The following is a 27,892-nucleotide window of genomic DNA, read 5'->3' on the forward strand; positions in this document are numbered from 1 at the left end:
ACATGAAGTGTGGTAGTAAAAATACTAACCTATTGGCTGCATGTAGCTTCTGTTGTTACTTTAAATGAGTTTTACAGTAGTAGACTCGTTCAAATTTGATTTATTTAACAAAGGCACAGTACATATTAATGAACATAAACATATTCATGCGCATATTTATATAAATATACAAGATTAGAAGCAAATAATTAAATTCAGCCAAGTGGCACCTCCCCACCAATGCATTTATTATGAATAAACGTCCAATCCGTTTAAATTGGGAGGGCGGTAGCGAATAGTATATAGATAAGAAGGACAAACTTGATAGAAAATGGGTAGCTTGATGTTAAAAGGTACCAAAAGTCCATGTTTACAATCTGATAATTAACTTTTTAACACTTTATGAAGCCCTACAGATAAAAAGCTATACATCAATGTACAGGCAGCAAAACCCTGTCATTATTCCCAGCTACTCATTAGGTAGGATAAGATAGCATTGTGTACATAGTGAGGCCCCCCCTTTAGTCCAGTCCTCCAGCTTCCTGTTCAGTCAATTAGTAAGACTCTTATGAGAAAATGAGCTCAGCAAAGTAATATGTCAGTTGAAGTGCGACATCTTGACTCAGTCTGGCTATTGTCGAAGCTCAGGAAGTCGACATTCTTGACCCAATAAGAACTAATGCATATAAAAGAGTGTTTGGGATGATAAATGGCCATACACGTTAAATACATTTGGTGTGTATTTGCTGTCAATGGTGCTGAACTAAATATAATAATAATCCTGTGAACATTAATTAAAAATATTGCACAAGATGAACGACAACTCTTGTTAAACCGGTTTGAAAGAGCACACATTCGATGGTTAAAAATACAGCTATCAAAAGAAATGAGGGCAAGTCAAACATATGGCATTTACATATGAGTTGACATACTTAATAATCTTTAATTGGCCCTAACTTTACTTTAAATAAATAGAACGATCTTAAACATAATCACTCGCAAGGTTTTTTTTTTAAATTTGATTTCCTTTGTGTTACAAATCCCTGAAAATATTCAATTTACTTTTAAATATATGAATGCACATATAAAGCATTCATATATTTAATTGTAGTACAATGTATTATTATTCTGTGCAAGTAAGTGCAATTTATTTTATAAGTATAGAAATTCAATAGGTTATATATATACCATGTATATATATTTGTATACAGTATATGCTGACGTGTGTGTGTACAAACATATACTTGTGTATACACAATATATATTGATGTATACTCACATAATTCCAGTATATGAATACTAGTTCATTTATCCATAAAAGCCGTGAAAGAAGACTGCCACACAGAGGAGGATTATTGCATTGATGTTGACAATATTCCTCCACAGTGGCTTTTCGGTTGTGTCTGTCAGCTTCTTCTGTAGCTCTGCTTGCTCCTCTTCGCTCAGCTTTGGGGCATTTTGTTGTTCCAGGCCACAGAAACATGCCACTGCCTTCTTGCAAAAACCAAGTTCCTCCTCTGGTTCTTAATAGAAAGGCAACAATAAAAATATAAATGAGAGAATAGGCTTGAAAGTTTAGCTTCAATTTTTTTTCTAAGCCTTTAGTTTAACTCATACCTTCTACTACAGAAATTTACACTAAAACACTACCGTTTTTTTATAGTTTATAATGAAATTCCAGCTCAACAAAAGGCATTTTAAAATTACATGGCCAACAGCAACAAATTTCTAACTCTTTGCCAAAGCTTTAAATCTCATTGTACTTGTATAATGACAATAAAGGCATTCAATTCAATTATATTTAATATAAAATGCACTTTTCTTTTTACTATCACATAGGAATTACCTTCATCTTCCATATTCTCAACATTTTCCACCCAGTCTTCTTTCTCCAGATCAACTCTTTCCTCAGTACTGTTCCTCAAGCTCCAACATAGTCTGTATAACTTCGAAATAAAACACAAAACAGAGCATGTAAAGTGAATGTGGTGCTTACAATTGGAGTGTATTCAGTCAACGCATACATGTTTGTCTGCGATGGGTTCGGTCACAAGAGAAACGCCAATGATGATGATGCAGGACAGCACAAAAAGGATGATGCTAAAGTAGAGATAGTGAACTCCACATATGATGGTGGGACACACACTGGGCTCCACACAGCTGCCCGTACCATAAACAAACTCTGCGATCATCCTGGATAAGCCGATTAACAGACCAATGGCGAGACCATAAAAGGCACCCTGTTGAACAAAAGAAGAACTTTAACCATTAATCCATTCATTTTCTGCACCAAGGCACAAAGGGAGAGTACGCAAATCATGAGTAATCTATTTTTTTTTTGTTTCCTTGTAGTATTTGTAACATCCAAATGATTTAGTATAGTGTACATGTCATTATTTGTCAGGTAGTTTTGCTAGTTTCTTATTTTAGTTCAGATTTAGGTTTGTAGAGTGTGTTAAACTTATGAATAACTTTGCGTAATGTTAATCTGTCATATACTTTTTTTAATCTAATGCTTTTAAATGAAGTACTACTATAAAGAGTTTCATTTTGGGAAGAACTGTGTTAAACATTTATTTGAAGACAACAGACTTTTTTGTGCACTGAAATAGTGCCTCTGTATTCAAACTTAATGTTAATTTTTAAACTGCTTAATCTTGTTAAACTGACAATAAAATTTTATACATTATAATTCTTCCTGGACTACTTTGCAACATTCTTATAATAACTATTATGCCAATACTTTGAGGAGTGTTAAATGATTTGATTAGTGCTATTTATTAAAAAAATATGTTATTCTACTGCATTAGAAGATCAAAATATTCCAAGTCACCTCATTACACACATTGAACAAGAAGCTGAAAATAAAGATAAGACCTTTGCACAGCCTTTCTATAACAACAAGATAAACGGAGCAGAGTTCAGCTCACTGTTTTTCCAAGCTTCTGCTAAATGACACACAATCGGAACTCACAGACTCATTGACTCGCTTGTAGAAGATGCCCAGGATGAAAACAGCAGCAATAGGTGGCGTAAGATAGCTGGTGATAGACTGAATATAGTCAAAAAGTTGACCACTCTGTGCCGACTGTACCACCGGAATCCACGCAATACTGACGCCAATAAGCACCAAGATAAATGCCCTGTAATAAACACATTGATGATAATCGATTTACCCCCTAAAATATTTTTTTTTGTACCTTCCAGTGATCATGAGCTCCTTCTCCGAAGCGGAAGGACGAATCTTGGCGTAGATGTCCATAGTGAACAGAGTACTGGCACTGTTGAAGATGGAGGTGAGGGAACTCATAAGTGAGGCCAGCATGACCGACAGCATCAGGCCACGAAGTCCTAAGAATGCCATGAATTGATTGGATTAAAGAAAAAGGATCATTAAGGAGATAAAATCCTTCCTTACTCACCATTAGGCATCAGATTCACTACTAGGTTGGGATAAGCAGTGTTGGTGCAACCCACTTTGGTACCACAGTATTTTAAACATTCATCTGGGTCCACACAGGCCACCACATCTGGAAAAGTAGTGTTTTTTAGTCATTTTTAGCTAAACTAGAAGTCAAACTCGGGCTTTTTTTACCAGGGTAGAGGATCCTGCTGATCATTCCAGGGAAAACCATGATAAACATGGGAAACAGCTTTAGGTAGCCGCATAAAATGCAGCCTGCTTTAACGTGGGATAAATTCTTGGCTGATAGGCAACGCTGTACAATCACCTAAGCATATTTTAGGATAGTAAAGTCAACCGAGTATACATACACTAGTATATTTACTACAATAGTTGTATATACCTTAAACAAAAATTTCACAACTTTATATACAGACTGACGCATGACATAAGATAAACTATCATGTTTTCATAGTACTGTAGTACTATTTATTTTCCAATGGACTTAAAATATATGCTGTCATTGTCAGGTAAAAATGGCAGTAAAGTTGCTTATATTTTTGTACCCCAACAAATTCTAGGGAAATTTTATAATAAAGTATTTTGTATGACTGACCTGATCAGTGCACCAATACCAGGTGGCTTGAATAGTCAGCCCAAATACCAAACCAGGCCATGGCAAGTCTCCTGTGATGGCATCCCTAAAAAGGTGGAAGGAATCTGCCCGAGGCTCATAGCAACTTTCACTAATGTTCCCCGTAATGGAAGGAATTGCCTTCATGTAGCGTTCTTGAAAGCTTTCATAGCCACCAACTTCATTGAAGGCTGTAAAGAATATTATTTTACATCACTCATTATACTCACAAATAAGACAAATTTCAAATTGATAACAATAAGGGAAAAAAATCCTTACCAAAGCCCATTAAAATAAATGATCCAATGACCATAATTACAGTTTGTAAGGTATCTGTGTATATAACTGCTGCCAAACCACCTAAAAGACAAAAAAAATACGAATTGGAAATGCAATGAATTCTGTAAGGCAAATTTCCAATTTGATTAGTTACATATTTAACATAGTAAACATAATTAGCCCTGGAATTGGCGAATTATGACAGTGATTGACCTAAACAGGTCAACATGGTTCACTTTTCTTCCAGTGTTTAACTAGTATTAGTTCCAGAAGGTACAAAAGTATGCACTTATCACTTTTTTATTAGCCCTGATGCAACAGTAAGACGCCAAACCTGTGACGGTGTACAAAGCCGTTATCACAAGCAAGGCCACAACAGCCAGGTAGATATTCAGGTCCAGGGCGAGGTTGATGAAAATGGCACCGGAGAACAAATCTGCCTGAGCAGATAGCAGATCATAATACGTATTAAATAGATAATATAGCACATATACTATGGGTTCTATTATACTCAGGTTTAAGGGGTGATTCTTTTTCACATAGGGCCTTTAAATTGGAACTGTTAAATAAACTGCACTTTATGTTTTCTGACATTTTCTTTGGTTATTTTAATCATTGAAATTGGAACTTACTGAGATCTTGGTGAAAATATACAGAAAGAGGGACAGCACGGAGAGGTAAACACGAATACGTTGACCTCCAAATCTCTTCTTCAAGTACTCAGGCATGGTGACCACCTGAACACATGCAGATATTGTTTTATTTGATATGCAACACCATCCACAGATGTCTCAATTTCCAAAAAAGTAAGTTAACCTGTTTACCCCAGCTTTGATGTAGATAGGAACAAAAAGCCAACCCAAAATAACCACCACAATCAGAGCCTGTTAAAGTTAAAATCACATTTTTAATAGTGGCCAATAAAATATATGAGACATAATGTATTTCCAAAAAATATTGCAAAATATGTATTTACTCACATTCCATTCAAATCCACCAGTAGCAATTCCAGAGGCAGCAGCAGTGCCTGCAATTCCCACAAAGTGGCCACTTCCAATATTACTGGCGAAAAGTGATGCTCCAATCTTTGAACAGCAGGATTATTGCTATTTTAATTTTAATTTGAAAAAGTACTTCACATTCCTGTTGACTCTATATTCGACATATTGTGTTGATATCATAGCAACAACATAAAAATGAAAATAAGAGTCTTACCGGCCACCAAACCATACTTCTGCCTGCTAGGAAAAATCCACCAACAGTGGCACGGTTGGTGCGAACCATAGCCTGCACATATGATATAGAATTTGAGCATTATATATATACAATATCCAGATAAGCCACTAAAATATATGGAAAAAAGAGCTGAAATATGCCATCTGCCATGATTATTGGGATTAAAAATCTGAGAAGTGCATAAACCTCATTGACAGTTAAAAAAATATATATTTCATTACACTTTTGACCTTTCATAGCACAATATAAGTTTATGGTACCATCATTTACTATTAGGTCAAGGCCTGTTTAATGAGTTTGACTTTATTATAATTGTGTTGAATTGTAATTCAAGTTGAATTAAATGAATGGAGTTTAAAATTCAACTTCTGATCAATTTAAATGTTTTGTTGAGATTTTTTGTCAAGTTTTTGAGGTTTATGTGGACTTTTTTCCATTAATTTAAGGGTAATAGAATGCTTAACCATTTGTTTATACCATATCTAGCTATCAAACTTATCTCTTCTATTTATTGTCTTTAAAAACAACTTATAGGTTGTGAGTCGAGGTTTCTGGTCTAACTAAATGCAGATATAATTTACCTTGAAATAGCACAAAACATACCAAAAGATGCCCTCTATTTGAATAACTTACCCATATCCCGACCGCCAAGACCACCAAAAAATAGATGACAATAACAGATATATCAGCAGCATTGTTAATTGCTATATTGCCCGTATTATTCCTAATGTTACTTCTCCCATTGGAAAAGCCCAAATAGTCTCCAGACATCTTTGAAATGTCCACTACGCATGAAAGTCGATGAATGAATCACCTGCCTTCACCTATTCACCTTTTATTATGTGCCAAGGGGGCGGGGTCAAGCGTGAGAACATTTGGAAGGGGCTTTTGTAGAAGGGGTACGATTTTGTAGCAAAAAAAAAAAAACAAGAGCATAGTTTCGAATAAAACATTAAAATCCTTCTGTTTCTAAGTAGAGGTATTGATTATGTGTCAGTATGTTCACTGCAAACAAATATGTTGTTAATCATCAACACACAAGGAAATACATGTCAAGAATTCCTGTATTACAAAAGAACCAATGACAAATGCCAGTGGACAGTTTGTGATAAATTTAAAGTTTAAGAGTGCCATTAAATTAAGAATCAAACTTGATGTTCTTGATACATGCAACTGGAAGCTAGGCAGTCAAGACACTATGAAATGAAGATTATTTAGATAGTAAATTTGTGGATACAACTCATTCGGTTGGAAATGTAGGTCAGAGCTTTTAATGGTGTTTATCCCAGTAGACAAGGCCCTGAAGCTCCCGGACTGGGTGGGTAGGGGGTTATTTATTGAATTTTCATCATGAACTTTCATCACATATTATATTTGATGTCATGCACTATTTTTATTTTGCAGAGTCCACTCATCCATCCACAAAAATGTTTTCAGTTTAAGACAAAACCGTAAAAATGGGATGCTCTGTTCCAAAACTTTTGGAAAGGAGCATGCAAAATCCCCTATAGACAATTTTTTTGGAGCAATCTCTTGTTTTACAAATAAGAAGAGAGCTGGCATTATATATAAAAAGTTTTAAGTGGCCTAGCCTTCAGTCAACTTCAAAGTTTAATTTGAATCTGTATAAACATTTTATATGCCAATTAAAAGGTAGTCTAAGAAGTTTAAAAATGTATGACTTGCATACCTGCAATTTGCAGGTGAGTAATATGCCACACCTCAAATATACCTCCTTCAATAAATGCATGCAACTACCAAGTGGACACAAAATATAAACAGAAATATTTGCAAATACATTATCTCTCCAAAAGTTTGAATAATGAATTGTCATAAAACCTTAGTCCCTTTTCTTACAAATGAAAAAATGGGTAAAACTGCAAGCATATATTGTATGCTTCACTTTTTATAGGTGCATTTATAATTTTACTTAGGCAAATTGTTATATATTATTTATTTGTTCGAATCCTCCTATACCATAAGTGTGGAATGAATATTTCTGTATTATTTGTTTCGTATTGTCAAGTATTAATGTGACACATTCTAATTTGGATCAGCTTTGGTTAGTTCTCTCATTTGTTTGCATGGGAGTGCCATGTGCACATGTGCAGAAAGAAACTTTTCAACGTGTGTTCAGGTAATTCTTTACTTTTATTTGTTATTTAATCATTTAAATAGAGGCTTGTTAGCATCGATGCACGTAACGTTTTTGCATTTTGTCATCTTTTTCATCATTAATCTACAACGGTCAAATATTACTGGTTATACCAAAATTAACAAGTAGATGGCAACAGACGCAAAGAGAATCGCCCTTAAATATAATGGATAATAATTGATGGATCATAAATGTTTACATGAATTCTTTTAATTTGTGTTTTTAGTAGCTTTAGTTGTGCATAAAAAATGATTATTTTTCATTAGATCAGGTTTGTGGTTTTGGATTTTTCAATAAAGGTAAAAAGGAAAAATACCTGTACTATGGGGATGCAATTTAGCCCTTGTGTTGTCTGTATTTTGAATTATTTTGAAATTAAGATCACAAATCAGACTTAAAATTAGCAAAATACTATTTCTTTTTAAATGTTGTACTTTGTGTAAACCACTTAAACACAGCTTAAACTAAAGTATGATCATTTCTGACAGTCTTTTTAATGTTAAACAATGTCAGGTAAAATAATGAACCAATGGTAGTTCTAGTGTTTAAAAACAAGCATATAATGGTGAAAGGGTTGCACGTTAAAGGACTGTACGCCTGCAAAAATAATAGTGATGTGGCCGTAACTCTTGGCCCAAACACTAATGCATTGATTTTTTCCCATTGTTGAACAGGAAAGCCATGACCTTTCACATTTTAAGGAGGAAGGGGAGATTATAGCATCAGTGGAAAGGCTTCAATGAGTATGGTGAGCATGCAATGTTGACTTTAAATATTTTTGTTTAATTGTTAGGAACACTGTGTATCTGTATTCCATAATTATTTGAAATAGGATTTACTCTCTGAGTAGATCTGGAGAATAACAACAACTCAAAATCTAGGTTTGATATTTGGACAATGGATTGGTATTCTGCTCACTCATTTTGAAGAAAGCATGGTTATGAAAAATTAAAATTGCTACACTGAAATATTTATTATATACCAGAAAGAGATTTAGAAACCTGCACTTCAGACTACACTGCTTCTTTAATAAATCAAATACCTTCTATGTGTAGTGGTTAAATTGTATATGTTGGTATCTTAGAACATAACAGTTTCTATCCAAGTGACACATTTTCAATTTTTTGTGCTCTCTTGTAGTTAAAATCAAGTTAAGGTTATCACAAAAATTGGGGATGTTAAAATGTGTTTTGGCAGGGAGTGAGCCACCAGACTGTTGTTACTCTTGATTATCCTTCCAAGAAAATGCTAGATGCATTGAATGTAACAAGAAAAAAAACATGTCTGACAAGGTTAATTGAATTTCTATGTCTAGGCGACTTTATTTCCCAAGGAGAAGTCAATTCTCACAGTGGCTTCATGAACAGATGTCAGGTTTGTTGATTATATTTGGAGGGAGAACACAACAGCAAGTGGAAAAGTTGTGTGTAAGAGCAGAAGTTAAGCCTATCGTATTTTTACGACTATAAGGCGCACTTAAAAGTCTTAAATTTTCTTCAAAATAGACAGGGCGACTTATAATCCAGTGCGCCTTATATATGGGGGGGGGGATTAAAAAGTGTCATTTATTGAGGGTGCGCCTTATAATGCAGTGCGCCTTATAGTCGTGATGGGTAACTGTGGACTTTAGGATCATAACAAATGCTTCAGGGGGTGATGTAGTATATAAATTAGCCTTTTTTTGCAAGCATGTTGAAGCTAATTTATTTATTTATTTTTGCTCACCATGCAGTCTACCTAAGGATCGAGTGGGATGAGATATGGAAGCTACAGAGGGGGCGTAGAGGGCAAAACTGAGAATGTATCAGCTGGATGAAGCAGCGAGCGAGGTAAGATGAGGACAAGCAAAATCACGAGGTACTCGAGACATGGTATAAAGCTTTGCTTTGGAGGGGGGTACAAATTATATTGTATTGCAGATATCAGTGCTCAGCAGCATCATTAAAAAGTCAGAAGAGCTTGCTGGCTGGCTCGCTGGCATAGATCCATATTTTTACAATTTTAAAAATCCCAAAGGAGACCAGCAGGGAGTTCTTTGTATGGTTACAATTTTACAAAAATCCTTAGTCTCTCTTTTTAGTTAAATATCTTTAACTGTCTGGTTGGAAACTGCAAATAATTTGGTAAAGTAACTGGATTTTGCTTAATAGATGTTTTTTTATGATGTAGTAATTTGGTAAAGTAACTGGATTTTGCTTAACAGATGTTTTTTTATGATGTAGCTTTGATATTTATACTTTTTTTTAATCATTTACACCCACAGTCTGCACATGACATTCACAAGACTTTTTGAGCGGAACTGGCCAATCAAAAAAATGTTTTTTTCCTAATCAAGGCGCTTCATTTCTCCACATTTTTTCAAATCAGTCCATAAAAGAATCAACTGCATGCCTAATTCACTATGTGGAACACTCAATGAACAAATTAATACAAAATATGCAGTACAATGTTTCAACACACCATCTGTTTTTTGTGTTTTTTTTTTTTTTTTTTATAAATAGAGGTTCTGCCCTGCTGGTATCTTAAACCAATATTTTCAAAGCTTCACTACATAAGCATTTACCTGTAAGGCCATGTTTATTGCCATGTTTGTGCCAGCGTAATTTTATTATATTCTTGATGTGGCAATTAGTTGTGCTCGAGCAGTTTGATTGTTCTCTTGGGAATATAACTCTACATTAGCTGGGAAGTAGAAAAGAATATTACAAATCGTGAAATATTTCTACATTTTGTGTATAAGCTAGTTTTCAAAAAATAGTGACAAAAATATGGTGAAATTTACTATTATTTTAAATATCTACATACTCATTAAACTTGATGGTAACAAAAGGGTGTAAAATCCAAGTGATGATATATATATATATATATATATATATATATATATATATATATATATATATATATATATATATATATATATATATATATATATATATATATATATATATATATATATATATATATATATATATATATATATATATATATATATATATATATATATATATATATATATATATATATATATATATATATATATATATATATATATATATATATATATATATATATATATATATATATATATATATATATATATATATATTTTTTAACTTGGTGTAAAAATATAATGAGGACATGTATACAGAGGTCAAATATTGTGGGAGTTTACATATTTTAGTTTCTAGTTCACTATCACTTGTGCTAAGGTGGAAAGCAATAAGTATTATTTTCTAAAATGTCCAATTTTTTAATGTCAGGTTTGTGAACTCCACTCTCTTTTTCATGCATTATAAAAGTATTTCACAATTTTTAACTCATTGTTATGGACAGCAGCATTCTCCTACTAATGGACAAGACAAATTATTCCGAGAAAGTCACGGTAAAAAAAAATCATTTACAACACCATGAAATTTGCATAAGTTGTTTTATTCATAGTTGTCCTTTTATCATATTCTTTTAATTTACTTTTTTTTTCTTAAAGTGGACATCCGGTAAAGTCAAACGTGAAGCCCTTAGCTAAGTTGTTTGCACATCAGAAGTGAAAAGGGAGAGTGGAAGGAGGAGCAAAATGGAATAATGCCCCCCTTTCTCCTTCTCCATCTCTTCCTTTTTACTTTCTCTCTTTGTCTCCCCCCCTTTCAACCACTATTATTTGTTATGACAAAGAGTGTACCTTACTGTATACTATTTACATATCATACCAACTGTTGGACAAGTTCCACTTTAGAGAATGCAAGGAAGATTAAAGTTTGCGTCATCTTTTTCACATTTTTCATCGTTTTTTTTTTCTCATTTTCACTTGCGAGACTTGACTTTTCCATCAATATCAGCTTTTTTTTATTTTCATTTTTTAAAACCATCATTACATCATCATCACTGTAATTATATCGATAAAACTCTTCAATAAATTCCTCTCTTGACAGCTGTACAATCTTACACAGTGTTTTTGACTTCAATATATGTTTTTTTTTGGGGAATATATTATTCGAACCAAGGAAAGGAGGAAAAAAAATTCAAACAAAATAGATTAGTATCCCAAAGTAAGAAAAAATCATGCAAGTTTTTAGGATATTTCCTTCTCCATATAAACAAAACAAAAGTAATTGTCATCAATGCTGTCTGTTTTATTTACAAACTGATCTTGGCACTGTTTGTCATCTTTGCTGGAAAGTAGAATTCTCATTTTGAACACTTTTGACGCTAATGAACATAACACTCCAGGTTTTAGAAGTCAGTAGTCTGCTATAAAGGGCAGCTTTGCAATACATATCTTTTTTTATTCCATCCCTAAAATGCAAAAGAAAAAAGGAACAGAAAAGCTTTTGATAGTTAGGTGAAGAACAGAAATAGTGCGTAGAAAATATTTTTAGTTCAACTGTGGCAGTTTCCTTTTTTTTTAGGTAAAAACCTTTTGACATCATGCCCCCCCCACCCCACAACAAACACTCATTTATAATCATTGTCAAGAGTGGAAATAATCCCCCAAAAACATTGAATTTTGCCCCATAAGTTTCCTGTAAAGCAGCATTAAATGTCCTCAGGCAAACAAAACAAAAAAAACACGATTATTTTTAAAGTATTTTAGAAGTACTTCTTCGTTTTGTGGTTGTCAGTAGGGGAAACTTTTTGACATGTCCAGTGTTGTCATTGTCGGCAAGTGCTTGACACGTAAAGTTGCGTGAAGGAACATAAAGGTACGGTATGCGCGTATTTTTGTGTTGAAGTTTCTCTGCATACTCGTATTCAGTGCAAACACATCAGGTATACATAAATACCCATTTGAATCTTCACCTTTCCCAACTAACATCATTTCATATGCAATTCATTTGATTTTTGCATCTTATTAATGAGACTATACTTGTTCTAGCACAAGCCAATGTACTTAAGATTGTTCTGGATAATCACGTCCGTCACAGCGTCAAACACAAACTGGATGTTGCTGGTATCGGTAGCGCAGGTGAAATGCGAATAAATCTCCTTGGTCTCCTTGTTGCGGTTGAGGTCCTCAAATTGACGTTGCACGTACACGGCCGCTTCCTCGTAGGTGTTTTGGCCCTTGTAGTCGGGGAAGCATACCGTTAGAGGAATACGTTTGATCTTCTCAGCCAACAGGTCCTTCTTGTTGAGGAATAGGATCAAGGAGGTGTTGGTGAACCAGTTGTTGTTGCAGATTGAGTCAAAGAGGCGCAAACTTTCGGCCATTCGGCTCTGTGGAGATGGAAGGGGGGTAAATGAGTGAGGTTATTATACAATGGGAGGTTACAGTAGTTAGATTTTTTCCTAATGTGCAATTCTGGGAAGAAAAGTCAGAAATGTGAGGTTACAGTCATAGAAATTGACTTGATAGACATAGTGTCAATTTGCCTGTTACCACCCAAAATATTTCCCGGGTTTCCATCCAAAAAAAATGACATGGAAAATGTATTTATGCATTAATTTTTTGGAAGATTGAATTTTTGGCTTTAGCTAATGTACATGTTTTAAGAAAAAATATACAATCCAGAACACTGCTGAAATTCATCAAGCAAGATGATGTCAAATATTTTGGAAATTAAAGAAACATTGAATTTGTCAATGAGGCGTTGTCTTAATTTGTACTATTTAAATGAGAATTTAACAAAGATGATATAAACTGTGAAGAAGTGTCTACTGACCGACAGTTTTAAAGTAATTTGGAGTGTAAAAGACATCTATTGTCAGTCTGCTTTGGGTGAAATCACATGGTAGCAAATTATCTTGATTTTGGTGCACATGTAAAGTGAATCTACGTTTAAGTCTGTTTTCTGTTTTTTTTTTTGTCATGTGATGTTCAATATACAGTAGAAAAGAACAAAAAATAGGACGTTGAGTCTCCCGTGGTGGCTTCTGGCATGTGGAGATGGGCCAGCCAGTAGCTTGTGACTGCAACTTTGTCAGATGGAAGGCTGTTGTTTAAGAGGTTATGGAAATAACACCATTTTATTCTGTGCCGATCACAAGATCAACGCATCCTGGAAAAAAAATGTTGCCTGAACCAGAGGGAAAAAGAGTAAAAACCCGCAATGAGGATTTCATTCCACAGCTATTTCATTGAATCTACAACAAAAGCTCACTATGCCATTTCTGGGAAATGGCTAGAAAAGCAGTAGAAAATCGGTAGTGCAGGTGTAACATGTTCTGAGTTGACTGTTTTTGGACAATAATTATTAAAAAGGAACCATTTTAACAGTCCCAAGTTGGATGTAACCAAAAAAATGAGCTTATATGACAGCTGGCTTTAAAGGATTACATATTTCGAAACATCTTTAGAATGAGTTAAATAGAACATGTTGATGATCAAGAATAAAATGCGGATACTGCTTTGTATTTTTCAGCAATTTGTGCCTCGCCTCTCAAAATAATGTCTTTTCCAAGAACTGATTACACAAAAAACATGTTCCTCTCTTGTTCATATCAAGTTTTAAATGGTTGTTGTGTAGCCATATGTAATCCCTTCCACTGGCATTATCCTAACAGTTATGCAATTTGAACAAAAGCTCCCCTTTTATTCTGACCTATTCAGTACATGGGCCAAGGGATCTAGGCTGGACCCTCATCATGACGCACTAAAAGATAGTTGAACAAAAGCTGCCCTCCAACTTGCAATGCATTTAAACAAGAGATGATCACCCTCGCCCTAGAAGCCTGTTTGTTGTCTATCAGCTGTTCTTTCTGTGTAATTCTTAGCACATGAAATAGTACACAGTAAATAACTCAAAGTAACTCGAAGAAGTGTCGATACAAGTATTGAACATTGAATTCCTTTTACTTGGCCTGGACTGACTCTTCCCCCTATTGATTTCAGTTAGGTAAATAACATATTAGTACTCCATTACATTAGAGTGTTGCCTTGAGTTTTTCTATACCGCAACTATTGAATATTATATAAGCTCCTATTGGATATATATTCTTGTTCATGGATGTTTTTTAAGGATAAACTTCATTCTTTTACTAACCATACTGCAGGGAATGAGTTAAAGACCTACTAGGCTTGTAAAAAGGTAGTATATAAGCAAAAAAATGTAATACAGAGACACCGAATTCAGTAGAATATCAATGCATTAATGTTGTGTACATAAGGCAAGTTAATGAGACCTTAAGGTCAAAAGTATTTGTATCTGAAGAAGTTCTAGTGGTGAAATGTGTACATTTGCAGAAAATAGGAAGCCCAGAACATATATATTTGAATAATAATAGTATTATAATATTTTTTCCTGGCTAAGAAATGCAGTACTTTGTGCACTACACTCATGTTTGGTCTGGTAAACTGTTCATTGCTAATGGCTTGGTGAATGTGGGCAGCTACACCTTTGCTGCTATGTAGAGAATGAAATACAAATGCATTCTTACTCTCATGTGCCGTTTATAATCCACCATTCTACCTCAAATCACCGAGTGCTAAATATATCTCGTTTGTTGTAATATCCAAATATTTCTTGGACGCTGTGCACCAGAACAATGACAACTTTGTAATACTATTTCCTTCAATGAAAAATTGACTGACAAAACAAGTATAACCCAGAAAAAAACATACATTTTCCCAAGTTTTTCCTCCTTTTTCTAGATGCTCACAGACATGCCACTCCCTAACTCATTTCCCATTTGTGGTACATTAGTGGTCATATTTGTCACATTAAATGATTTGTTCAATGGATATTAAATCATATCTACTCGAATTTTAGTCCTGGAACTTTTCTGACACACCTTACCCACCTTTTATGCATTCTCTCCAGTGGTTTTGTTTATTGAAATGCAAAGCCCCCACTCCCACCCCTCCTGATGCTTCGCTCCCCTTTCCTTCTCATCCTCCTTTCCCTAGTCACAGCTCACTGTCAACATTTCAGGATTAGGAGCATTTGACTGGCTTGTTGCTAGGCAACAGTAACTACGGAAACCGATTCATTACGAGGACAAGGATGGGACAGGGAAAATGCAACTGGGAATGGGTTGACGGGGAAATGTTGTACAGTAATTATGGTGTGTTTTCAGTCTTGCGTGATCCGCTGCATCGGAACTGAAATAACCTTTTGAAGTTAAAAAAGACTTGGATGAGATTAAGTTATAGCTAGGGAATGTTATTTGTAAAAAAAATCATTGCAAAAAACTGCTAATGATCACTACTATATGCATTTGTATCAGTCTAGTCACCTCGTATAAAATGTATTTTAAAGATATGCATTTGAACAAAATATATTAAAAAACAAAATAAATATTAAAATATGAATAGTATCAATTGACTATATCGCTGTATAAAACTCAGGTGGTTCTAAAATCGATTTAACTGGTTTTGCTGGCAAAAACTCATTACCTACACATTAAACAGTTGGAGGGTGCAGATATTTTCATATTAAAAATGAGAAATTTCGTAAAGGGATACAAGTTGTTAATGGAGAAGACTAAAAAAATAAAAAGAAAGGAACAATTGAGCTCATAAGGAAAACATCATGGATTCTTGTGACGCCTACTATAAATTGTAGCTTGACAAAGGAAGGAGTAAAAATAAATGTCAGCTAAATAGGCATTGGCAATTGAAATATATACATTAACTATTTTTGGTCCTTACTTATAATGTAATCCAGTTTTGTTATATTAAAACTAGACCAAACCACATATTAAGGTTAACTAGTGAAATATCACTACACTTAAATTCCTCACATTTTTATTCACTTACAGCAGGTTAATGCAACTAAATCTGTTTTTTTTTTGTTCTCCATTTTTTGGCACATGAACTCCCAAAGAGCCTACAGTACATGAGCCTTTATAATTTCCAAAGTCTCACAGGTAAAGCGACACATGTGGTTGTGTGAACTCAATTAACACCAAGCTGGATTTTTCTTCTCAGGCTCTATTTTTAACCTAAAAATAAACTCATTGATTCAATATTCCAACCCATCTAGATTGCTTGTAACCAATGCATTACTAGCCTTTTTTACTTACCACAATAAATCATAAACCTTCCTCCTTGCTAGTGTATTACGTAGTGTTTAAAAAGGCATTTGGGGGCAGCCACACTGGTGCCTTTTAGAAAAGAAAAGCTGATTATTGAAATATTTACCCCCCAAAAATGTAGCCGCTTTACTTATAAGTGATTTTCACCAGAAACTGAAAGATTACCCAATGTTGACATTCTATCAAAAGGCAGTTAAATAAACGTTAGGGACACAGCATATTAAAACAGCTTGAAAAGGTAATGGATATGCCATGGGAAATCTTTCAAATTCCTAAAACCTTAAGAATGAGATAATACAAACATCTCTCTTGAGTCAGACATTTTTTTTGGTCGCTTACATCACTGAGGATGCATTAGCCGTGACAAAAGTTAAACTTGGGTGGCTATCACTGTTATAGCATCAAGTCAAGGAGATATGCTTTCTTAATTTTATCATCCTGCCGATGTTTGTACAAGCAGTCTCTTGCCGGCGAGGACTAGCAGCACACCACATTCTTAAAAGGCCAATATAATCTAGTAAAGCTTGACATTCATTTTATAAAGCTTGTCCTTCTTTTTTTAAATCTTTGAGTAAAACATGTAGAAAGTAATCTCGTCTAGTGAAAAATGTACCGTCTTCAAACCTGTAAACTTATGTGTTTTTCCTGTATTTTATACCTTTTTTTGATCATTACAAATTACGCGGCATAACAACTTTTGCAAGGGATTTTTTTTAAGTCAGTTTTTGTTGTAAAACTGTTCTCGTTTTACCCATTTTGTCTTTAATCCGGATCATTTCTTTCACCAAAATGTTAATATTGTCATACTTTAAGCAGCGACATCTACATTCTCTTGAATTTAATGCATACACAAGACGCATCCACTAATTGGGCGCTAGTACGTATAGTTTGGGGAAAATGTTTGACTTTTAAATGCGACTTATGTGAGTAAGCATTTGTATAGTTTCTTATCTCTTCAGTTATACGTCTTAATGGTTGGTTAGATGGTCGTTAGATGGTTGTACTTTTTGACCGAAATTTGCAATGTACTCCTAGTTTTTTACACAATAGTAATTTGACCATCATTTAATTATAATTATTGAAATAACTACATGTGTGTGTGGAAAGCTTTACAATCTATCTCAAGCTTACCGTCTGGTTGTCCTCGTAGAGTTTGAGGTCGTAGCCACTCAGTTCAACACAGAAAATGATTGCCGTCACTCCCTCGAAACAATGGATCCACTTCTTTCTCTCTGATCGCTGTCCACCTACATCCACCATCTTGAAGGTCAGCTCCTTGAAGGTGAACTTGTTCTCCACAATACCTGTGGTCATGTCACGGGATCGCAGAATGTCCTCTACTGTAGGGATGTACTCGGCTGAAGAAATGCGGTCCAGGTCGTTTAGGTAGTAAGCAGTGTTGTCCTCTAAGTGGTACTCGTTGGATCTCTGAAAGCACTCTTGGACCCCGGAGTCTGCCCAGAGGCGTTTCATGACCCCAAGCAGCTCTGGAGTGATCTCTCCCTTGCTTTCCGCAGGCCCAGTGAGGGCGAAGAGCTGAACGGCGTCGTAGGCGCGGTCAGCATTATGAAAGTCAATCTTCAGGGTGGTCAGGGCACGGATGATACGTGTGAGGGAGTCGATGGCGTTGTAAAGGATCAGGGGCTTGTACTCCTTGCAGGCCTCCAGGTTAAAGCCGCCGCTGTGAATGATCTTCATCTGCTTGACGATGGTACTCTTGCCAGAGTTGCTGGTGCCCAGAAGCAATAATTTGATCTCACGCCTCTGCCGCTGACTCTCCGAGCGCAAGTGGCGGTCGATTCGCCTGGAGCGCCGAGCCGCTTCCTTCTCCTCCGAGCTCTGACGGCATCCCATGGTCCTCCACCACGTACTGAGCGCAAAGGAACTCGTACTGACGCTTTGGGGAGGGGGTTGATTAAATTACAAAGAAGAGGTGATGAAATCTTTGGAGAAGGCTGAGGATTGTTAGGGAAGAGGCCAGTTGCAAAGTCACAACAACCACGAGCCAGGAAAGCATCCGTCGAAAGGAGTAATTCGGGTTTGTTTCATAATTTTTGCTTTGTAATAGTCTGTGAGTCCTGTGTGGGCAAAACCCAGACTTGTGGGATGCCCACACAGTACTTGATACTGACTTTGGACGGCCTGGTGAAGCTAAGGGAGCCGGAAATCATAGCACCCTTGAGGAATAAGTCTGGAGGTCGGCAGACGACGTTCAACTTATGTCAGTAGAGGAAGTGTTTGGACTTGATGGGTTCTGCGATGGAGAAAATTTGCGCACTCCATTCCCACATGGCTCCTGTGTTAGATCTTCCTGTCAGGGTGCTGTAATCATCCAACCTGGATTGAGAATTACTTCTCTAATTCTTCCAGCAAATCTGGTAAACATAAATAGAGAACAGCCATAAATATCCAATATATTGTTTAAAACATAGAGTTGTAGTACGTTTGGTACAATGTACAAGCTTGGAAATTCTACATATTGTCTCTCATTTGCAAACAAAAACTCATTTCGCTAAAATTCGTATTTACTTTCTACAGGGAAAGAAGCGGGCTTAAACCAGCAGGTGTCTCTCGTGTTTTTATGCCGCCATTGAAGCTACTTTGCTTCCAGACATCTGTGATTTTTATCCGCTAGGTTCTACTGCAAATAGTGGAAAAGCACTTCAATTTTAATGGGAATCTGGTTTCATTTTGGTCTTTCCAGGCTTGTAATAGTTGTACAGAAGAAAGAGGTTTACTTGTTAAAAAGTATATTGGATCTGTAATGTATATTTTTGTTTGATTATACTAGTTCTGGCTTTCTGGTGCATAATATGGTGTGGTTCTTTTGGCAAAACTCAACTTTTGTTGACCTATTTGATTGAGAAAAGACCAGAGAATGCTATATTTTTGCATTTGGAAAGAGAGGTCCATTCTTCAAAAGAGCGAGAGGACAAACAGAGCAGAACAAAACCACAACAAAGCATCAGCACACAAACAGGGTGCATTGTTTCATGGCTTCAAGGCCCGAACTGCCCTCACGATATGACAACGTATGCCAAATGTGCAAATTCGGAGATGCTTTTAAAGCCATGCATGAGGTCTTTTTTTTTATTTGCTTCAACTGCATTTCTGCTCTTTTTGAAGTTTCACTCCACTAGATAATTGCCAGGGAAAATAGTGCAACCAACTTAAAAGAAAATGCTGACAGTCATTGTATATAGTCTCATTAAAGGTTTGAATTGTGTGAACATCATGATGAAATGCTAAAATATGTCATTATTTATGTGAATTTCACATTTTTTTAGACCATTATATCTGTGTGTATTATAAATTATGGAATGTAAATGTAAAATTGGGTCGGGCTTTTTAGAGGGATGCAAATTTTGCCAGTATGTTGATGATATAGAAGGAATTATATTTAAAAACAGTTAATCTTTTGATTATTTTCTCCACTTTTACTTCAATATATTTGGGAATTGTAACTTTAGACCTAAATTTCCACTCTTCAAGAAAATAGTGGCCTTTGTGTTGGATTATATTTGATTATTCAGAGTTCTTAAGTCTATGACTTTTAGATGACGATAGATGTCTGAGTAGGGCAACATTGCGGCACACCCTTCACAATGGCAGATTTATCCCTGTTCCATTTCTGAAGATTTTGACAAGAAACCATTGCACTGAGAGCACAGAGCAGTCACACAGTAGAACACTCACATGTCATATAACCAGCCAAAAGGCAGCTGTTTAATAGCCTGGAGCTCACTTCTTGCCACCCGCTAAACTGCACCTGACAAGCTCTTCTTAAAGGACGGATTGACAGGATTTTTGCTACAAATATCCAATATCATAGCCATAATAATCTACCATTACAATCTCAGTAGGCTTGGAACATCATTATTTTATTCAAGTTGTACATTTCTCATTTGCCAAATTAACACTGTGCTAAAATGCAGAAATTATGAACATACCTGATTGATCTAATTGAAATAAATTCAATATTTGAGAGCATCTCTGACACCAAAGTTACGCCCCTAACCTACCCGAGAATATCAAATGTCAAATAGATGTAATTCATTGTGTTCACTGTGGTAGAAGATGATAGCAATAGGCTGTTATTATTTACTTTATTCAGGATTCCTTAGGCCATGTGAAAGAAAGGCAGCCACTTTAATGAGAAGCTGCTGGAAATGATTCATGTATGTGTTGAATTAGCAATGCATTAGTGAGGTGATCAATGCACTTTGGCCGCTCGGCTGCTCTTGCCTTCTGTGTTCTTCACCCGACATAAGGTGAAACAAAAGCCTGTTTGGTATAAACACAGACAACTGGCTTTTCCTGAAGGACCAATGGGGAATTTTAAAAGGAGAGATGTTACACAGTGTGACAAATATTGGTCTCAGTATCGAATCTTGAGAATCGATTGGAAACAGGACTAACATCCCAAATCTCATTAAAATTTTAAAAACCAGAGGAATAACCTGGTGCCTTTTGCCAATGTACAATGGAAGTGATTGACTTCATTTTGTTGAATGAGATGCCTTTGCAGCTTTATTTCATAACATGTAATTAGATTATATATTGTACAAACAGCTTTCTTTAAAGCCTAAGTCATATTTGCATAAGTTTAATAATCAATTTAATTTAATGCCAACATACATTTAGAATGTTAAACTGATTTGAATTGAATCCTTTTATAATCATGTTACAATTACAACTATTATATAAAATTTCACCATTTAATGCACAGATAATCATGAATGAAAAAATAGTCAACATAATAAGTCGTCAATATAGATAAAGCCCGTGTGGCTGAAAAACTACATCAAATCAAATAAAGGTTATTTTGCAGCTAATGTAAACAAAAATATTTAACATACCAAGTGTATTAAACTAAAAGTTAAAGGCTAAGTTCTAATTTAATATTTCCATCTTCTTGTCCTCAATATGCCAATCCACTTAAATTAATTCAACAGATCAAAATAATTCTGCCATTTATCATGGTCAAAGAACAGAACAGAACTAATGACTTTCCAGATGAGTCATTTTGTACTATTTTCACCTTCTTTCCCATTTCTATTCAACTGAAGACCCTAACTTCTTTTTAGCCTTTGTTCATTGAAAAGCTTTTTTCCCTCATAATGGTGAGGACGCGTTATCACGTGGGATGACTTTCTATAACTCGTGATTGCTCGGTATATTTTGTTAAGTCCATCATGGCTGCCCAAAACCAGGGATTGTCCTGTTGCCTAAACTTGGACACAGCCAATAGACATGTATATGGGAATCTGTATGCTTTATAGACCATTCAGGCACAAAATTATGTACTATAGATACCATACACCCCACCAATGACTAGTCAAGGTGACATTCAAGGCCTTGTGACAACAAGTACAGTAGAAAGATCTGCGGGTATTGGTGCCTCCTTCAAAAGGATGTGATTTTTAACGTCTGTGTCAGACACTGTTGACAGTTTAAACACGCCGTTACCTGCAGCTCATGACACAGTCAACAAGAAACAAACTAGTACTTCCTTTCAGCATTTTTTTTTTTTCATTTCACAAATCACGACTTGATTTCTTTACAATGGCTGACTGTTGAGTGTTGAATGCTTTCTATTCGTAGGAAATCTTTTGGGAACCCTCGCCTTAAACGTTTGACGTCTCCAATACAATAGTGATCTTGTAATATTCTTCTTTTTCCTGTAAAAGTACTTGCTAAGAACTAAAAGTGGCATTGTGAGTAGACAATGAAGTTCTGTTGTTTATTTCTAATTGCACAAATAGAGAAGGAAAATGTTTAAACTGGCAGAGCCAAAATGGAGTGATGTGTGGTGACATGTTTGAAACTTAGAGATATGATATTTTGCTGAAAATGATTGCTGGAATTTGGGATAAAAAGCAAAAAGTCAATTTTATGGTTCTAGCTAGAGAACGATTGATTACTGTATATTTCGTTTTGCGTACTTGTGAGGAACGAAAAGAAATCCTGATTATATCTTTATGTAGATATACTGTAGGTCAAACAATGTGATTTTTTTGCAGGTCTTTAGCTGTTTGTGTAACTTAACTCTTACTGTCCAATGGGGGATGAAACTTAACTACAAAAAGGGTGCATGTCTTTGTTTGGTGGATTAAGTTTATAATTTAGTTTAAAAGCTTCTTCATATTGTTCAAGCTTGATAATCGGAACAAATCTAATTGCTTTGCTTTTTGTGAGCGTCTGTTGTTAGTTCTTTTAGCTCTTTGTTCAAATTGAAACTAGGTCTTTCTTTTTTTCCTTGGGGAAACAAACTGTGATAGTTCAATTCCTGGAAAAAAACGATATCCATTGCTACCTAGAATACTTGGAACACAAAAAAATATGTTTTTCAACCCAAACCGTCTTATTTTTTTTAAAAAAGACTGTGAACGCCCTGTGCTTTATTTGCAATTGTGTTAACCTCCAATTCCTTTTTTAATTGTTGATTGGAATTGTTACTAAATAGAATATTAGAAGCAAAATCTTGATAAAAGTATGACATTGTGGAAGGGAATTCCAGTTAAAAAAGGAAAGGAAGAGTGCACGTGTATCTAATGTTGCACAAATCATGCCTGGCAGACTTCAGAGACGCATGCCTGTAGATGGCACACGTGAGGATGTAACTCATTCATTATGGAAAACAATGACGGCCACTGTTCTCCCTGTTCTTCTCCCAAAACACTGGGTCATTCTGAAGGCGGTGGCGAGATAGCGCAGGCTTGGCGAGCTCTCTTTTTTATGATAATGCCCCATTTTAATGTTGTTGATGCTCAGTGGCTCAGTTCCCCCTTTCGTCAATCACACGGGTCACACTGAGTCACAAGGCCAGCCGGCATTGACAATGGCATGTTTGTGCAAAAGTTTAGTCAGATGTACAAGGATAACAAGGGCACAAGGTTGTTGTCACCCGCAAGTGGATTAAAACATCTGCTTTTCTTTACAGTAAAGGGTCCGTACTATTGTCATGATTGTAAAATATTAAACTTAACATTGATACTTTAAGAATAATACTCAATACCAACTATAGCGACTAGCAAATATATCTTCCATTACCATGACTAGCAAGAGTACTGCAAAATTAGATTTTCTCCATGGCAACACATTTCTGGTGACCTGTGGTCATGCAAAAAACAGCATTACTTTTGCAATTAAAATGAATATCCATGACAACATCTCAGTGTACATTTTTGGATACTTTTGACACTACTTTTGTTTCTACAGCTAACTTAGTAATAAAATAATACCAACATTTGTTAATTTAACCTATTATTAACCTTACTATTCAATTTCTAGAGAATTTTAATGCCTTTTTTGTTAGAATGGAGCAGAATCAAAGATGTTTTGACATGACACAAATCCCGATTAATAATTGTAGTCGTTTTAATATTGATTAAAATACAATCCCCTTGTCCTAACCCCCTCGTACCTCCGATTGCCTCCATTCCACAGCACCATCTCTCGCTGGCAGGTTGAAGGTCACCATAGCACTCCCTGATCAACCTAACCCCTCCTCGTTTTCTCTTCTTCCTCTCCACTGCCTCCTTGTTGTCATATGACCACTGTTACGTGTGTGCAATGGAACACAAAGTTGCTCTGTTTGTCCCGCTTTCTGAGTGCAGCAAGTAAAGACCGTTCACTTGTTGGCCTTCGGTCGGAAAACACACACACAACCTCTGTATTTGACGGCGGGCATACAGTAGACCAGCAAATCAACGGAAGGTCAATGGACAAGAAAAAAAAAGGCGGGTCCTGCTAATGTTGTTTTATTAAACACCAAAGGAGAACACAAACCATCTCCGAGGCCCCTCCCCCCCTTATGTTATTTATTAGATGGTTTTACGTCAGAGCCTGCACATGAGAGTTGGCTCCCAAACAAATGTAGTCTTAGTACCTAGCCAGGATTAAAAAAACCAAAATAAACAGTAGTGCTGAACTATCTGAACAAGTGCAATGTTGCAATAGAACAGTTAAAAAAAATTGACACACATGTATTGTAGTTGATGGTTGAAAATATGATGCGCTACATACAAAAACTGCACTGTGTTAATAATGCTTTGGTTAAATCATGTCAGTTCTCAATACAATTTTACCTTAAAACTAATAGTTGATCAATCCTAGACTTCAGATAGACGACTAATGACGATAAACGATATGAATTTGAAACAATGTCATGTAACTGGGTGTGACATAGTCTTGCATCATACTGTCATCTACCACAAACAAATGTGAAAGCATCTATAATTAATATCATAATTACAATGTACTCAACAGTGAAACCCCCTTTAATGGTGATGCCGCATTCACCTATTTACACTTACTGTACTTAGGGTTTAAGTTATCCTCAATTTTGCCTAGTATATCATATTTAAGAAGCAGTTTTGACCATATGATGATTGCACCTTTCTTTAAATAGCCTGGTGATAGATACTGATAACTTAACATTCCAAATAAACCACCAAAAATCGTCTGAATATCAATGTAACTAAAAAAGTAAAAACTTTTCCAAAACTCATTTATTATCAAGACACAATCAGAACCAATTCAGAACCAAAAAAACTTGTTTTTGTGGTCGTCAAGCTTATTTTACAGTGATGAATTCGTGACGAAAGATACACAGTGGTGACGACTGGGTGGCTGACATTCACTTTATCAGATCATAACAGATCATGTGTGTGTAGCCATGACATTGAAAATATAGCAACAATTTTAGCATTTAACTACTGTTATCTTATGTTACGTGTACTACTATATGCTTACATTAAGAACATGTGACTTATTCTGACTTGGTTCTGGTATAGGGACCCTAGTGTCTCAAGCTGATTGGTTCGTACCTCGGATGTTTGGCTGTCCTTTTTTGAAACAAGCCTGTATGTGCTGTCCGCAGATATTATGTCGCCCACAGGACTTGAATATAGCAAAGGAACAAAAGAGGTGGAAGGAGGTCAACTTGGCATAGGTTTTTGTCACAGTTACTCTGGTTTTTATATGCATAGCACTCATCCGAATGGCACGTACTGCCTCAACCAGAGCAAGGATTTGCCATTGGCATAGTTGAAAAGCATGCCTAATGTTTCATTTATGACAGTCAAATAAATGCTTTTCATAATCATTTTAGCCAAACAGTTTAGTATCATAATTTTGACGTATTTTATCTTTGGTTAGAAGTAACAAGATGAGGGCAAAAAAGGTTGGAATTTAGCCAAATATAGTGTTTTTTGAGCAGCAATATCTGATTTGTTAATAGGCTTTACCAAAGGGTTGCTAGAAAAAAACACTCAGCTATTGAAGCTCAGTCTTAGACTGAAACTGATCAATATTTGATTCCTTTCTCAGCCTTTGCAGACTAGGCCCAAATCATGCAATATTTCAGGTATTTTAAGCAAGCTCATTGTCCTAGTTATCCATTTTGAGTTCATCCATCATTTTTGTGTCTTAGCTCCATGCCGTTTTAGGACTGCCATGTTACAGAAAGGAGCAGCGTTCTGATTTTTTTTTGAATTTATTGTTTTAGAAACCCTTTTTGCCTCCTTTTTCTGCAGCCTCACAACCTCCGCCCCTTTGCCCCATCTGCCTCCTTGCTGTTAACCCACCACCACTCCCGCTGCCACCACCCCAGACCCCTCCACTGCAATGGTTCCCGCCCTCCCTCTCTCTTTCTCTCTCCCCCCTCTCTCTCTCATACATGTAGAACAACCCTACAAACATTTAAAAAAAATATATACTCATATTAAGGCGTGTAAGGCTAATGATAACCAAGAAAGTCAAAAAATCATCTCATTTTATCTTGCGTTTCCCGCCTGGCTGTCACATTCCATAAAACAACTCGGCTATGATTAACGATGATTTAACGCAGGCGTAAAGCGGCAGACGGCGACAATCCTGCAATGTTCCTATAATCTATAAAGCAACACTCAAGGGGAAATTTGACGATTGCACATCCCATCAAACGTCAATGGAAGCCAACACCTGATCATGTGCTTCTTCTACTCCCCATATTTGCAAGCCCACTGGCCCAGACCGACACACACATACACACACACATACATACACACACACACCCTTGTCCTACATAAGCTAACCACTAGATTTAAGCACTAGCATGAACACCAAAGCATCCTCAAGGATAGAGGATGCTCTTTAGTGATGAGTCAAATAGCAAGGATATGATAACATTGTCCAATGGAACGGCTAGCAGGGTGGAGGAGGAGAGGGGGGGGGGGGGGGGGACAAGCTGGCTACCCATCTCTCAGCATCACCTTGGCTCATTTACATGGGAAAACAGCCAAAACACACTCAGGTGTCCCGCATTTATCCTACCTACCTTGTCCCCAAACACAGTCCTTGCTAAAGGGCAGATTATTTTTTCTATTAAAAAAATGGAATGCAGCATTCTGGGAAGTAGTTTGTTAGCCTTACCGTGTTCACAAGGCAGCATCCATTTACGAAGAATACTGCAGATGAGCCCTGGCACGCCGAGAACGCCTCTAAACAATCCACCCTTTTAATCACACTTCTTCATTTTCATGTCGTCCTCTTATTTCCAATTACTCTCTCTCTCTCCCTCTCTCTCTCTCTACTCTCACTCTCTCGTTCTCTCTCTCTCTCTCACACACACACACACACATCTGTCTCTATCTTTTCTGTGCCTTATGCACGTCTGTATCCTCTCTCATTTGCTCCAAGGCAGTTGAGACACTGCAGCGATGGGGGTGGAGGGCGTGTATATGTGTGTGAGAGAGAGTGTGTGTGAGAGTGTGTGTGTTTGTGTATGTATGTGTGTGTGTTTGTGTGTTAGAGACAGAGAGAGGGAGTGCAGTACAGAAATGGAGGGAGGAGTCAGCAGCAGGAATAGAGAAGGAGAGAGAGAGAGAAAGAGAGAGAGAGAGAAAGAGGGGAAACGGTCAGGATTAAATCATGAGTTGCAGAGAGAGAATGAAAAAAAGGAGAAAATGGAGCAACCAGGATATCTTTATTTCATGCCTTTGTGATGAAAAATGTATCATCCATTAAGGAGTCTAAGCCCTCCTGGTTTGAATGGAGGTGCTCCAGTGTGTGTGTGTGTGTATATATATATATATGTGTGTGTTTATATTTAAGGTTATTTTATTGCTATTTCATTAATGAGAAGGAAAGAAAAACATGCTAGCAAAAGAGTGAAAGGGAAAAAAAGTAGTGACCATGGTGGAATAGAAGAAGGTTTGGACGATGGTGTAATTGTGCCGTTTCCGTGCCAGCT

At 36.1% G+C, this 27,892-nt stretch overlaps 3 protein-coding genes across 5 annotated transcripts in view; 1 reads left to right on the forward strand and 2 right to left on the reverse strand.

Moving 5' to 3' along the window:
* Window positions 1-80: 80 nt before the first annotated feature.
* slc5a1 (solute carrier family 5 member 1) lies at window positions 81-6,319 on the reverse strand. Its single transcript, XM_077737771.1, has 15 exons — window positions 6,165-6,319; window positions 5,511-5,582; window positions 5,276-5,380; window positions 5,120-5,179; window positions 4,928-5,032; window positions 4,630-4,735; window positions 4,296-4,376; window positions 3,999-4,207; window positions 3,575-3,710; window positions 3,402-3,509; window positions 3,180-3,330; window positions 2,954-3,122; window positions 2,004-2,219; window positions 1,826-1,925; window positions 81-1,502 (listed from the first exon to the last, which is right to left on the reverse strand). Exons 1-15 carry the CDS (start codon window positions 6,300-6,302, stop codon window positions 1,288-1,290), a joined length of 1,971 nt encoding a protein of 656 aa, XP_077593897.1. The 5' UTR covers window positions 6,303-6,319; the 3' UTR covers window positions 81-1,287.
* Window positions 6,320-9,426: 3,107 nt separating this feature from the next.
* The window catches only part of sppl3 (signal peptide peptidase 3), a 37,609-nt gene continuing 19,143 nt past the window's right edge, over window positions 9,427-27,892 (forward strand). Inside the window, exon 1 of one of the 2 annotated variants that reach the window (XM_077737179.1) lies at window positions 9,427-9,515. Coding sequence is in view for 1 of the 2 variants with exons in the window: in XM_077737180.1 (XP_077593306.1) it covers window positions 9,499-9,515 (17 nt within the window). In the remaining variant the exon portion in view is untranslated. The remainder of the gene's footprint in view (window positions 9,516-27,892) is intronic. The other variant, XM_077737180.1, reaches the window with a different exon arrangement.
* gnaz (guanine nucleotide binding protein (G protein), alpha z polypeptide) lies at window positions 11,095-27,423 on the reverse strand. 2 transcript variants are annotated; one of them, XM_077737042.1, is made up of 3 exons: window positions 27,073-27,423; window positions 17,788-19,031; window positions 11,095-12,897 (listed from the first exon to the last, which is right to left on the reverse strand). In XM_077737042.1, the coding sequence occupies exons 2-3, from the start codon at window positions 18,508-18,510 to the stop codon at window positions 12,553-12,555; spliced, it is 1,068 nt and encodes a 355-aa protein (XP_077593168.1). In that variant the 5' UTR covers window positions 18,511-19,031; window positions 27,073-27,423; the 3' UTR covers window positions 11,095-12,552. The 2 variants fall into 2 exon arrangements, with proteins under 2 accessions (XP_077593168.1, XP_077593169.1); XM_077737043.1 differs by lacking the exon at window positions 27,073-27,423 and adding an exon at window positions 24,083-24,373.

Source organism: Stigmatopora nigra, chromosome 17 (assembly GCF_051989575.1).
Source record: "Stigmatopora nigra isolate UIUO_SnigA chromosome 17, RoL_Snig_1.1, whole genome shotgun sequence".
Lineage (NCBI taxonomy): Eukaryota > Metazoa > Chordata > Actinopteri > Syngnathiformes > Syngnathidae > Stigmatopora > Stigmatopora nigra.

Bases quoted from the DNA above. Each gene is read 5' to 3' on its own strand.
- slc5a1 (XM_077737771.1), bottom strand. From the start codon at position 6,302: ATGTCTGGAGACTATTTGGGCTTTTCCAATGGGAGAAGTAACATTAGG. The intron at 5,033-5,119 runs GTAAACAGGTTA...GCATGTGTTCAG, and splicing joins CTATCTACATCAAAGCTGGG to GTGGTCACCATGCCTGAGTA. The intron at 3,331-3,401 runs GTGAGTAAGGAA...TGGCATTCTTAG, and splicing joins AGTGAATCTGATGCCTAATG to GACTTCGTGGCCTGATGCTG.
- gnaz (XM_077737042.1), bottom strand. From the start codon at position 18,510: ATGGGATGCCGTCAGAGCTCGGAGGAGAAGGAAGCGGCTCGGCGCTCC. The intron at 12,898-17,787 runs GTAAGCTTGAGA...CCATCTCCACAG, and splicing joins TCTACGAGGACAACCAGACG to AGCCGAATGGCCGAAAGTTT.